The 14,467-nt window shown below is 47.3% G+C and overlaps 1 protein-coding gene across 1 annotated transcript; it reads right to left on the reverse strand.

The window, feature by feature from the left end:
- Window positions 1-1,628: 1,628 nt before the first annotated feature.
- MGAT2 (alpha-1,6-mannosyl-glycoprotein 2-beta-N-acetylglucosaminyltransferase) lies at window positions 1,629-3,713 on the reverse strand. Its single transcript, XM_050954712.1, has one exon. It carries the CDS (start codon window positions 3,445-3,447, stop codon window positions 2,119-2,121), a length of 1,329 nt encoding a protein of 442 aa, XP_050810669.1. The 5' UTR covers window positions 3,448-3,713; the 3' UTR covers window positions 1,629-2,118.
- Between the last annotated feature and the right edge of the window lie 10,754 nt (window positions 3,714-14,467).

The following is a 14,467-nucleotide window of genomic DNA, read 5'->3' on the forward strand; positions in this document are numbered from 1 at the left end:
CTGCCTGTTGGGATTGCATGGCAGTGGAAGAGCAACAATAAGCAAGCAGACTTCTAAGCTTTGATATTAAACTTTCAGATCCCTTTTCTGTCACTTTCCAAAAAACAACAAAACCCAGTTCCTTTACAAACTGTTGTACATGCTGAAGAAAATGTACTTCTGAACAAACTTAGGTTAAATTTGATTTACAGTTCAAATCTCCCATAAAATTAGGTTGCTTACATAGCTGTGCCAACCACAAGTACTGAATTTTATTGCTTGTGACAACTCTAAAATGTATATACCGTACTGTGTTGGTTCCAGGATATTAGAGAGACAAGGTGGATAAGGTAGTAACCTTTATTGGACCAACTTCCTGTTGGGGGGAGAGACTTACGTGGGGCTTTTCTTCAAGTCAAATCTGACGAAGAGCTCTGCATAAGCAGGAAAGTGTCTCTCTCTCTCCAACAGGAAGTTGATTCAGTAAAAGAAACCACCTCACCCATCTTGTCTAACTCTAAAATTTGACAATTAAATTACCCAGGAGAAGAATTTGTTTTGGCACACATTGTTTTTTTAAAAAGTAATAAACATCCACATATTGAGATGGCTTCATAACAGTTGTTTCCTCTCCGGTGAATACATTTAAGCAATTTATTCACATCCCATAAAGGAAAGAAAATTAACAGAGTTATGTTGAAAGTTGTCTTATCTGTCAGCACACAAGCAGTTTCATTGAGCAATAATTATTTTTAGACAGGAACAAAAGGCCACTGACCCTCTATTATCTTAATACAAGTGCAGTAGAGTTTTCTTCAGCCTTAATGTAACAAATTTATCCAATCACTTTTTTTATTAATGTCTGTAAGTAATCTAGCTACATGGAAGTACTTTTAGAATTCCTGTCACCCAATTTTTTTCAAGCTTGGTATGTATTTGCTATGGTTTATGGGGACTAGCTGATGTTTAGAGAATGACTGCATTCCAGCTGTCACGTACATTCCCCCTCTGTACTTTGTCTAGGTCGTTCAGTGAAATCTGTTTTAAGGCTATTCCACAAAACTACTTTAACTAGTATTGATAAATTTGTAATACTTCAATGGTAAGTGACATTTAAAAAATGCATCACTACAGTAAGAAGAGACATATTTCACTTTAACAAATGGCGTTGTTCTGTATTGTTTCTGGCTTTCAGTTCCAGTTCAACATATGTTTTCATTAAACAGTATGTTTGTTCTTTTTATATGGCTGACTAATTTGAAGGCTAAGTGTTGTGATTACTTTCTTTCAAATGAGGTAATAGTGTTTCTTTATTTTAACTCCATTACTGATTTTTTTTTTAAACGACATTGAATAGGTAATGACATTTGGTGTGTTTTTAAACCCTCTTTGCATTAGGAAAAAAATGAATTTTGCCATAGCAAGAAAGATTTAAACTAAACTAATGTTTTTTTTCAGAATCAAGGACTTTCATGGTATTACAAATTTGAATTTTATTTTGGCAGAACTAAAAAAGTATATTTCTACATTAAACTGAGCAATGATTTGTCCCTTTTCATATAATCAAATACATAGCAAATAAGAAAACGCCCTTGGAGATATGCACCAAATCTCAAGCAAGCCTAATAAAATAGTACAAGCTTGTGAAATGCTGAATGATTTTACTTTAATGTCACTGAATGTAAACAAGAAGAAGATTATTTAAAACAGTACAGGGCTGCTGGACTGAGCTGACTGGAGTTCAGTCAAGCTTATTCCATTCCACCTTACTCTTCTCAGTACTTTGAATATCATGGATTTGCTCATTTCAAAATGTATTTTACATGGAGTTTGAGATTCTGAAAGTGAAAAGCCCTCTAAAGTAATAGATAAGAGATGCATTTTAATGTTTAGCCATGTCAGTAAGCACAACATAATGGCCACTTTCTGTCTCTGGGCTTAAATTTTGTTTTCCATCTGATCTCAGCCACAAAGCCTGTCCCATTTAAAAAAATTAACAAGGAAACATGAAAGATTATTAGTTTTGGACAACTTTTACAAGAATGTTTATTCATCTTAAAGCAGAAACTCTTTTATTCACTTTTGTCCATAAGACAGTATGGAATAATTCAAAAGAGAGGCTATTTGAGAGTTTGATTTTCACTGCAGTCTGCGATAACTTTTACAGAGTTCATGGTCTCTAATATCTCCCCACCCTCCGTTTTTCACGTGAGGAGAGAGAGGTGCCATGGAGTACCTTTTACTGACACTCATTGTTTCAGGAAACAGGTACTGTTGGTTGCTGCTTAAGAGTGAGTCAATTTTGGCACTCTGGGTGGATGGTCTGCAGGATTTCTTGTGGTGCATGCCACAGTCCCCTGTATGAAAAACCCTGGGGATTTCGGGTACTAGCACTTTCCAGAATTTGGGAAGACAAGAGATAGTCAAATGCTGCAGCGTCCAGTCCCAGTTGTAGTCGTCGTATGTGCAGAAGGCATCTGTGCACTCGATCAGTTGCTGGTACGTGTCTCTGCTGAAGGCCATGCCCATATTGTGCTCGGTGGACTTCCACGTCTTCATCTCCACCTTGTCGGCTTTGCCGGAGAAGCCCCCCCGCACCACGTTGTAGCTGCCAAGGGAGAGGACCTGGCACTCGGGGCACTCCTGCTGCTTCAGCGCCCAAAGCTGCTTGAGGACGTGGTAGAAGTCGGGGGCCAGGTAGTGATCCTCCTCCAGGAAGAGCACCAGCCCCGTGTGCTCCCGCAGCGCCCGCAGCCGCTCCCACACGAAGTGCAGCTTCCACCACCAGTGGTGCTTGGTCTGGGAGAACTTGGCCTCGCGGTAGTGGCCGAAGGAGTCCGGGTACTCGGCGTTGATGCAGCCCAGGCGCAGCGCCGCCGCCTTGTCGATGTCGCGCGGGCAGTCACGGGGGTCGTGGCCGGGGAACTCGCGGGGGTAGAGCTGGGTGCTGAAGGGGAAGAAGATCTGCAGCACCTGGCAGAACTCCACCTGCGCCGCCAGCCGGTTCAGCTCCTCCGACCACAGGTCGTGGCTCAGCACCAGCAGCGCGTTCTCCACGCCCGGGGCCCGGCGCAGCGAGTCCAGCAGCAGCCGCAGGTGCTCGGCCCGCTCGTGCACCTGCACCACCAGCACCAGCTCGGCGGGCGGGCGGCGCGGGAAGCGCGCCAGGTTGCGCACGGGCTGGTCGAAGTTCAGCTGGTAGACGAGCGCGCGGTAGCCCAGCGTGCGGTTGGCCGGCCCGGGCCCGGGCCCGGGCGGCGGCGCCGAGGCGTTGGCGGCCCGGCGGCTGGCGGCGGAGGCGGCGAGCTCGGCCGCCCGGCTGGCGGCGCGGGGCGCGGGCGGCTCGCCGGGGTCCCGCGCGGGCTCGGGCTTGCGCTGGCGGCCGTGGCTGCCCCAGAGCGCCAGGCCGCAGGCGGCCACCAGCAGCGCCAGCAGCAGCACCTTGCGCTTGTAGATGCGGAGCCGCATGGTCCCGGGGCGCGGGCGGAAGCGGGGCCTGGCGCGGGGCTCGCTCGGCTCGGCTCGGCGGGGCCCGCCCCTAGCTCATCGCGCTCCCCGCTGGCCCCGGGCGGCGGCCGCAGCGAGCCCGGAAGGGGGAGGAGACGCCCGGCCGGGGCCGCCCCTCCGGCATCAGCGCCGCGGAGCGCGGGGGCGCCCAGCCCGCGGCGCGCGCATGGCCCCGGCGGCTCCTCGCGGCCCGGCGCTGAGGGAGGCTGACACCAACTGTCACGGCGGCGGCGCGCGCGACGCCGCAACACGGGACACGTCCCCGGACGCCGTAGGACACGCGCCGCACGCGGGACCGGCCCATTGGTCAAACTCGCTGTCACTCACCCCTTCTGCCCCGCCCCTTCCTCCCGGGGGCGGGCGTGTTGGGAGCGGCTCGGCTGCGCACGCCCAGCGCCGGGCCGGGCCGGGCCCGTGGAGCCCCGCGTGGGGCCGGCGGGCGGATGGGGTCGGTGCCCAGCGGGGCCGGGCCGCCGCCTCGTGCGCTGGGACTGGGGCCGAGACGCTGTTCCACGGACAGCGCTGGCCAGAGCGGAGCCAGTGGCGGCTTCTCCACGTTTGTACCCGGGGTGACCGACCCGGCGTCTGCTACTCCGAGAGCCCGCAGGGCCGGCAGCCCGAGGCGGCTGTTACCGCAGACACCCACACCCGACAAAACACCTGCACAGACTAGCCTGGGGGGGCGTTACCCGAGCCTGCCCCCTCTGCTACACCTGCCCCCGAAGGGCTTCGCACAGCCCTCTAGCTGCATTCAAATTATGGCCATTTGCCATGGGCGTCAGCTGCAGGCTAGGGCCAGGCTCTAGGCATTCCCTTTACTGGGGGAGCAGATAGAGTATCAGAGACAAGGAGAAATTGCACCAACTTCTAGTCTCATTGGAAAACGCGGGAGGGGGGCAGGCCCAAGCCCAAGCCCATCCACTTCTAAAGGCCCCTCCCCCAGCATAGCAGGAGGAACCCCTGGACCCAGTGTCCAAATGAATACAGGGGACAACAAAGGAGAAAAACAGGGACTGAGGTAAAGGTCATAGGTTCAAAGCAAGGGTACCGGATGGGGACACCAAGCAGAGTACCCCAGATAGCACCCACTGCTCCTCAAAGGTGTCGAGGGAGCCAGTGGATTCTGCCCAGCTGCGTGAAACTAGGGAGGAATGGAAATAGGCCCCACAGTCACAGAGCACCCGCTTGCCCTGCATCCTCCTGGTAGTGTAGATGGAGTGTTTGGCAAGGTCAGGAGAAGGTTGTCAAGGAGGTCTCACAACTTCATGAAGCCACGGATGGAGTGTGCAAAAAGGAACAGGTGTGGGGAAAAGTGCAGCCAGAATGGACCAACTTCTAGTGGTGAGAAAAAACTTAAGAGCTTACAAAAAGCTCATCTTCAGGTTCTCCAGCTCTGACCTGAAGAAGAGCTCAGTGTAAGTTCCAAAGCTTTTCTCTCTCACCCACAGAACTTGGTCCAATAACCAATATTACCTCACCCACCTCTCCCCACAATCCTGGGACCAGCACTGCCACACCCCCACTGCATATATAGATTATAGCACAGCAGTAGCTCTGGTATAGTTAAGGTTGAGTTGCTTCCTATGTAAATGGAAAAGTTTTAAGTTTTAAAATCTACATCCTGAGTTGGCTTGCCTTGAACACTGCTGTGCCTCGTGAAGGTGGAATAGGGTTAGTGGTCCAAAGTTGGGGTAATCTGAGCAAGGGATTCCCAAGGCATAGCCTTCCTTAAAAAAAAAAAAATTCACATGCTTAGGGCTCAGAATAGGTGTACCCTTCCCAAACTGACTGGTCACTCAGCATTTGGCTGTGTTAGCACACAGCCTCCAGTGCCCTTTGGAGAACCAGTATAGGAAAATGTATTGAGTAAATATTCTTAGTCTGGGTCAACATAAGCTAAACGGATACACCTGCCTGAAAGGGTGAAGTACATGTGTGCAGCAAAACAAGGGCTCTGCTGAAACCAGAGGGTTCCAGACAGGCTGTTGTCACAATAACTAGGTGGCTCTAGGTGACATACTGTAGTAACTGAACTTGAGTGACATCCATGCACTGTTTAAGGCATACTCTCTGTAGTTTTCAGAAAATGTGTTATGCGTGTTCCTTGTTCTCTGCCTGCTGACAGCAGGGGCTCCTTGTGGAAGTCTTGCCTCAAAACCAAAATTTCTGGTTTAACAGCAGTACTTTTTAAAGTGCTCTAAAATCCACCTACAAACTCTGATTTTTAATATACAAGTAGTGCCAAGGAAACTAACACTAAACAAAGGAAAGATTATTAAGCAGCTAGGGTAATGTAATGACTACTCCTAGGGTTCACCTTTTCCTGAACAACAGAACTGAGCCTGATCTAAGGAAAGAAGGAGACAGGCAGCCCCCCCAACATAAGATGCTCACAAGATTTTCAGATTATTATAATTGTTTGGTGCAGAGCTAGAGAAAAGGGGGGGGGTGGATCGGAGCAGGGAGGGAGGGTTGGAGCAGTGCAGGGTAGGCGCTTTGTCAACCTTCACCCCTTATGGGTGTTCTCTGGCACAGCTAGTGAGGGGCCAGCACAACCCTGGACGTTAACCCTTATTAGGGTAAGGGATCATCCAAACACTACATTTGAAAACCCAGTTTGATAACTAGTGCTTTGACAAAGATCAGGGTTTCCACAAAGTAGTTTCTCTGTGGTCTCTCACTACATAAGGGATCGTCCTCAGAGGGATCTTTGTTCATTGGGAGCTCAGAAGCACTGACAGTGCAGAAACATGAGGAAGTGGGAACTGAGCATGTCTTCCAGTGACATATTTTGGGGCAGAGGAAAGTAGAGCCATCTGTGCCCTTCCCTGCAAATAATCCCCACATTTCTTTCATTGGGCTCTACTAGGCCAAGAGGAAGGCTCAGGAGCTCCCCTTCCTTCCGTTATTCCCCTCCTTTATGCTGCCTCCAGCAGAGGGGAAGGAACATCAGTATTTCCCCTCTACCACTGTTTCTGGGGGAAAGGGGAGGTCAGAATAGGAGAGAAAAGAAAAGAAGTGGATCAGAGCTGTGCAGCAAGGGAGGGGGAGTCAGCTCTGCTTCCTCAAACCTGTCCCTTTCTGTTCAAATCTGTCCCCACAGTGCTGAGAGCTGGATGGAGAGGTGGGAATTAACGGCAGAGGCAGGGAGAGGAGCTAAGAACAGACATGCCTGTTGCAGGGTCCAGGCAGAGACCCAAGTGAGCAGTGAAATCGGGATGTTTGACATATGGCCCGGAGAGTGTGGTTGGGAGCTGTGAGCTGGCCTGTGCAATACACACAGGCCTGGTCTACACCTAAAACTTAGGCAAGGCTAGCTACAATGCACAGCCCTGAAAGAGGTAGTGTGTGTCTGTGGAACTGCAGCACCACTAAGGCACTGCAGCTGTGCTTCTCTACTGTCGATGCTCTTTCCTACATCAATGGAGGGGGCTTTTATTGCTGCAGTTAATCCACCTCTCTGGCAGGCAGTGGTTAGGTTAAGAGGAGAATTCTATCAACCTAGCTACATCTACAGTGAGGAGATAGGTTGACTTACGCTGGCACTTAGGGAGTGACATTTTTCACAGCCCTGAATGACATAGCTAGGTCAGTCTAGTTATTAAAGGTAGGTCAGGCCATAGTAAAGCTGACCTAGGTCTCAGTATAGATACCACTAAGGTGATGTAAGAATTCTTCCATCAACCTAGCTACTGCCTCTTGAGGGTGTGGATTTAAATCTTTTCGAGCACAGTACCAAGTGTCTATGCTACAGTAGTGTAGCTGCAATTGTGCTGCTATAGTGTAGACATAGCCAGTGTTGAGAGCAGGGTGAGGAGCTGAGAACAGGCATCCTCCATGCACATAATAGGCCCACAATTGCTGTAAATGCAGGAGCTCGGGCAGGGGGGAACGAGAACACCCAGTGAGATGGTTGGAACAGTTCAGCTGGAGCTGAATGCTGCTCAGACCTATTGTTTCAGGCTGCATTCATTTCCATGGGGCCTCTCCAGCTCAGAAGAGCACACTGAGATGAATGGACCACTTCACACCTCTCTGAGGCTCTTATACTGCTAAGAGTCAGCTGAAGATGGGGAAAGAAAAGGGGGTGGGGGCGGGATTTTGGAAGTGTTGCTGGAGGGCTCTATATCCTGCAGGGGATAGTGGCGTGATGAGAGGAGGTGAGAAAGGAGAAAAGTGGTTCTCTAGGTGTTTACAGCTACTGCAGTGGTTCCCAAACTGGGGTTCGTGAAATGTTACAGAGGGTTCTCAGGGAAAAAGTTCCCTAATGGTGGACAGAGCTGTTCCTAGGAACTCCGGGCACCCTGGGGCCAGCAGCCCGGGGCCCCTGGACTTCCAAGAGCTAAGCAGATCAAAGCAAGCACAACACTGAGGAGTAGGGTGACCAGATGTCCCGATTTTATAGGGACAGTGTTGATTTTGGAGGCTTTTTCTTACATAGGCACCTATTACCCCTCCGCCCTCTGTCCTGATTTTTTATACTTGCTGTCTGGTCACCCTACTGAGAAGATTTAAACTTCAAGACTCCTTATAAGAAATGGAAAGGGAGGGGGATATTTTTTGCTGTTTTTAAAATTATATAGGCAGCTAGTATTGTTTTTAAAATGATTATGAAGAACAAGTTTAAGCTTTGTTGTAATGTGCGTTGTTTGCCTGGACTGCTCAAGACCTGAATGCTTGTGTAGGAGGAACTCTGAGCTGGTTTCTTAAATACTTTCATGCTGGTTTTACATGATACTCCTTGATGAAACATAGGAGCCTTGTCTTATAACAGGCTTAATTAAAGTGATACAAGCTATGAAAATGAGATCTTGGAAGAGTGTTGCCGTTTTCATAATGTAATAAAAATACTGTAATGATAAATAATAATAATAAATAGCATGTAATAAGCATGTCAAACAAATTTTATATTTCCGAGATCACTGTTTTTATAATTTATACTCAGGTAAAGAAGAAAATCCCTGCCAATATTCATTTTTAGGAGGGGGTTCGTGAGACTTGACAGTTTAGTGAAAGGGGTTCACAGGTTGTTCAAGTTTGGAAACCACTGAGCTACTGTAACCTACATGGAATAAAGCTTTCAAAATACTATGAAATAACCATGTCTGTGTTTTCCCTCCCTACCCTGTTCACACCCAAAAAATTCCACAGCATCATTTGACTATAAACAAAGTTCACAGGAAGGAGAAGAGCCACTTAGGAACCATGTAGCATCAGTTCAGCTGCCAACCCCTGTGACAACCTACCTCCCTAACTAAAAACTCTCTCTACTAATAATTGCCTAGTGTTTTAAACAGAAAAGCTATTTAACAAAAACAACAAAAAACAACCCATACCTAATGCAGAGTTAAGCTTGCCTGGTGGTGTCTCATGCCCTTCCAGAACAGCAAATTCAGCTGCATTCAGATCTCTGAGAATCAGGGAATACAGTTAAGGTATATACCATCCTCACCCCCAACACAGCCACAATTCTGCCCTCGTTGAGTGGTGCCCCATCATGCCCCTAACACACACACTACTACTCTACCCCTGCAGATAGCTCTTTGCTGCAGCTAATCACCACATTCTCTCTGCTGCAGAACTTCCCCCATCTTCAAGGCGTATCCTCTGGTTCTTTTGTACTGCAGTATGAGGAGACACTGATTCTTTCCTGCTGAATTATGGGAGAACCTGAATGTCCTTCTGCACATGGGGGATTGTGGGAAGGCACTGGAGGACTACTGGCACCTACGTAGTTTAACCTGCATCGTCACTGCAAAGCGTAGGGGTTACTTGCCCAAGTGAAAGCAGAACCGGGCCAACTAGCCCCAGTTGAAAGCATCACTTAACCTGGAGGAGAGGTTTCTGTAGGTGGATGGGAAGGGGTTTAGGGGCAACATCCAGGTAAGACCCTGTACAAACAGTGAAGATGTACCCACAGATGCCACAGAACACTCTGGAAATAGAGCACACAAACACTGTATGACGCAATCGAACACTTCTTTGCTAAATTAAAACTTGGGTATATGGGTCAGATAGCAATCAGGAGCTACACTTGCTAAATGTTATCACCCTTCCACCCTCACCCCTATGGTTCCTTCTAAGACATTAAATTTCCACTTACCCCTCCTGAGACCTGGAGATCAGTCATATCTGCCTCTAGCATATAGACAATCCCCATGATCTCTGCACACCAGCATGGGTGCACTCTACAGAACTCAGGACTGAAATGAGGCATACTTCATCCCTCCAGGTAAAAGTGCACCTCTCCTAATATATCAGTGACAACTCTTCCAACCTGTTTCAACTAATCCCTCCACCATTCAATATATCACCCCAATAGTGAGTACACCTGGAGTGCATGTAGGTAAAGGTGGCATTCAAATCTGGAAAACAGCACAATGACACCTCACAGTCCTTCATGTCTACTTACTGTGGCACTGCTACTTGCTGAACCATTCCCAGTGGCTATTGCCAGCTCTGAGGGCTCCAGAGACACAGAGTTAAGGTTGCGTTGCAGAGGTGGTGTGTACGCTAGCTCTGTATTTCCTGGTTTTCAGAGGTTTGAGTTCAGCAGAGCCTGACATTCTGGAAGGATGAGACACCACAAGGTCACCCCAATTCTGCATTAACAGTGTTTTTGTTAGCAAATATATGCGGAGCTCAGTACCAGTGAGCAGTACTGAACACCCCTGTCTGCCCGTCACCAGCTTGCACTGCTGTGGTAGAGGAGAGTTTATTCAAAGGAGAGATATTTTACTTCTTTTTTAAACAAAGGGCAGGGCAAGGCAGCAATTCAAACCCTCCCTGCTGAGAGCTGAACCTACATAGGTACATTCCTCACTGTTTTTCTCTCTGCTGCTCTTGGTTTTGTTTGTGATGCCCATTCCCTCTTCAACTCACCTTCATTCCCCTCACCCTTCTCCTAACACAATATCCAGCTTTTAGTAATCCCCTTGCCCACTCCGGTCCTCCTCCTCTCCCCCAAGAGGCTCCTCCCACCACACTTTCCTGAGGTTTCCCACACTCCCTCCATTCCAATCGTCACTGAATCTTCTGATTCTAACCTTCCTTGCCTCGTAGGAGATCACCTCAAGCATTCTCCTAAGAACGGACGGACTGGGTCAGACCAAAGGTCCATCTTGCCCAGTATCCTGTCTTCAAACAGTGGCTGATGCCAGGTGCTTCAGGAGGAATGAACAAAACAGGTAATCATCAAGTGATCTCACTGCTCTTTCAATAGCAGTGGAGAGGACAAATCACAGCACCCACGTGTTCTGTTACATAAGCCATATAACTAAGCCCCTACCAAATTCACGGGCCATTTTGGGCAATGTCATGGTCATAGGAATTAAAAAAAAACCCATAAATTTCATGATTTCAGATATTTAAATCTTAAATTTCACAATATTGTAATTGTAGGGGTCCTGACCCCAAAAGGAGTTGTGGGGGGGGGGGAGGTCACAAGGTTATTATAGGGGAGGTTGTGGTACTGCTACCTTTATTCCTGCACTGCTGCTGGCGGCAGCGCTGCCTTCAGAGCTGGGTAGCTAGAGAGCGGCGGCTACTGGCTGGGAGTCCAGCTCTGAAGGCAGAGCCATCACCAGCACCAGTGCAGAAGTAAGGATGGTATGGGGTATGGTATGGCCACCCTTAATTCTGCACTACTGCCTGCAGAGCCGGGCCCTCCGTAAGTAGCCACCACTCTCCAGCCACCCAGCTCTGAAGGCAGCAGTGCAAGAGTAAGAGTGGCATGGTGTGGTACTGCCACCCTTACTTCTGTGCTGCTGCTGGCAGCGTGCTGCCTTCACTGCTGGGCGCCCGGCCAACATCCGCCGCTCTCCAGCTGCCCAGCTCTGAAGACAGTGCAGAAGCAAGGGTGGCAATACTGCGACCCCTCTAAAATAACTTTGTGACCCCTCTGCAACTTACTTTTGGGTCAGGACCCCCAATTTGAGAAATGTTGGTCTCCCCTGCGAAATCTGTGAAGTATAGGATAAAAGCACAACAAAGACCAGATTTCACAGTCCATGACATGTTTTTCATGGCCATGAATTTGATAGGGCCTTACATATAACACAATATTGTAATTTGTAATATGTCCTTATTAGCCATAAATAAACATAGCAGCTACCTGAGAGCTCCTCAGCTAGCGAGATGTACATGCTCTGGGACAGCGTACAGCCGAGTACTACACTTGGAAATCACACTGTTAAATTTATCTGCAATCATCAAAATGGTAAAAGGCACTCTGACTGAAAGCAAGGGTGACAGAAAATCCGAGAAGGAATTTACAAGGATGGGCCTGAAATATTTCTCAGGCCTAGTCTACACAAGTTGACTTGAGTTGACCTAGTTGTGCACATCTCTACACCAAAGTTTGTCTCCTGCTGACGCAAGTACCTTATTACAGCGACTCAGAGCCATCGTTGATCTACTCAGGTCAATGCAGCGAGAGCACAGACACTGCATTACTGAGTCAACCCTAACAGTCCTTCAGCAGCTGTCCCACAACGCCAGTCTCCACAACAGTGGCTGCTTCAGTCACAGCCTTGAATTTCACTGGGTCACAGACACTAGAAACCCTCATGCCTCCTTACCTTTTGAAAAATCACATTTTATCAATGCCTTTTCCTGAATGCCCACCTTGGCCAGCACACCTACCAGCTCACCTTTGTTGCATGCATCTGACCATACTGCCTCCCCCACCCACACAGCTACAAGACACGCTCCTGCTGGGAGCGGGCAAGATGTCTTCTCCTCCCAGCCCAAGAGGATCCAAAAGGCTGTACAAGCCCAGCTACAGAACAGCCATAGAAACACAGACATCTATGTAGAGATTGCACAGAGGATGCTGAAATGGGAGTACAACACAGAGGAGCAGCAGTGCCATATGCAAGCCAAGGAACTTTGCCAGGGATACCAGGTAAGGGAGGGCAGCAAGAAATCTGGTGCTGCTCTGCAAACCTGCCATTTTTACAACAAACTGCATGCCATACTCGGCAGTGACCCCACCAGGAGCCCGCAGAGGACGGTGAACACTTCACAGGAGCTGGATGCAGAGTCCCCTGCTGTGAATAGTAAGGAAGAAAGGGAAGCAGCACCAGAGAACTCAAATCATGCCACGAGCCAGATACTTGAAACTCTGTCAAGTCATGCCAGTCCCACCAGCTGAGCACAGATGATACCCCTAGTGAAGGGAAAGGGAACTCAGGCAAGCATGTGCATGCTTTCATGCATTTTTTTACTTTTGGTTTTTGGTTGCCCAAAACTTCACCACCCTTCCTCTGTTAACAATTTTCCCCACTTACAACTGACACCCATACTGTCTGCATGCGGACAGAACAAAGCCATTGACTTTGGATTGCTCACTTTACTGGTAATACGTTAGAAATTAAACAATAGGGAATAAATTCAAATAAATTAGTAGGAAAATCGGATCACACGATGCTGGAGCATTCTAGCACCACATTGTGGTTACAGAAGGAAATTTTTGTTTTAGTGCAAGCTATGCTTCACAGAGGTTTATAAACCTAATAGCTGTGTGTTAAACTCAGGTTGAAGACTTTAGCTGCAGACAAACCTAATCCAGATGTTTGTCAGGGTTTTATTTTACCATCTTTACTAGCATTATCTATCATTGCTACTGTTGAACAAAACCACTGCTCTCACGTTTCTGGAAGTTGGAGGAAGGTTTTTACTGTAAGTCTCCATCTTTCCATGCTGGAAGTGCTGCATTTCATCATGTCTCTCCCTTAGATGAACAGTTTCCCTGGTTTTCTTCATATTTCTCTGGTCCTGAAGTGAATCTCTATCCTTGCCATTTAGAGCAAACATACATGGCCCTCATCAATTCTGTGGCAGATTACTGCTGCCTAGTCACAGCTTCTGTGCAATGTGGTATTTACAGTTGTACAGGTACAGTTGTTTGTAGTTATTGTATCAGAGGGTACTTGAACAACATTGTTTATATCCATATTTGTACATATTTAGTGGCTAAATAAAGACAAACCATTCATCAGGCTATATATTAGTGATCTTAAATTCAAATTGGAGACTATTTCTGGGAATTTTTATGGGGTGCAGGGACGATAAACACATTACAGATTGTGAGGCACTTGGATATTACAATAATGGATACCATGAGTATGATAGCGCTAAGCTAATTTTATGAAGTAAATCCACTTAAAAGGTAGCCCATAGCCTAGTTTTCAATGGCACTTAACTATGTAAAATTGCAGTGCTAGTCAAGTTTGTTTATTTTTTAAGGTGGAAAGCTAAATGATGGGTACTAATTACATTTCAAAGAAGTCTCATGTTAGAGCAGGGGTTGGCAACTTTTCAGAAGAGCTGTGCCGAGTCTTCATTTATTCACTCTAATTTAAGGTTTCGCGTGCCAGTCATACATTTTAATGTTTTCAGAAGGTCTCCTTCTATAAGTCTATAATATATATCTAAACTGTTGTTGTATGTAAAGTAAATAAGGCTTTTAAAATGTTTAAGAAGCTTCATTTAAAATTATATTAAAATGCAGAGCCCCCCAGACTGGTGGCCAGTACCCAGCCACTGAAAATCAGCTCGCGTGCCATCTTCGGCACATGTGCCATAGGTTGCCTATCCCTGTGTTAAAGTATCCTTAACTTTAAAATGATTTGAGCAATTGCCTTCACATCTGCAAAAGAGATTCTAGTCTATTCAGAGTAAATCCCAACATACTTTCCCTGTACAAAATTATAGGAATTTATAATGGAATTCTGGTCACAACATTAACTAAGGAGCTGATGCAGAGTGTTTCCATGTTCAGGATAAATTTTAATATTTGTAACTCCAAAACAAGCTTGACCAATTTTCTTCATAGTATTAAAAAGTTTTCTTTAGCTTTAAACATACATCTAGAAATTTGCAAATCAAAAGTTAAAGGACTGGGGCTAAAAGTATTGGCGTTACATAATTCTAAGAGAGAAGTTGGTCTCTGCATAACATACCAAAATAAGTCAACTCA

The sequence above is a fragment of the Gopherus flavomarginatus genome, chromosome 5 (genome assembly GCF_025201925.1).
Source record: "Gopherus flavomarginatus isolate rGopFla2 chromosome 5, rGopFla2.mat.asm, whole genome shotgun sequence".
NCBI classification, from domain to species: Eukaryota; Metazoa; Chordata; order Testudines; family Testudinidae; genus Gopherus; species Gopherus flavomarginatus.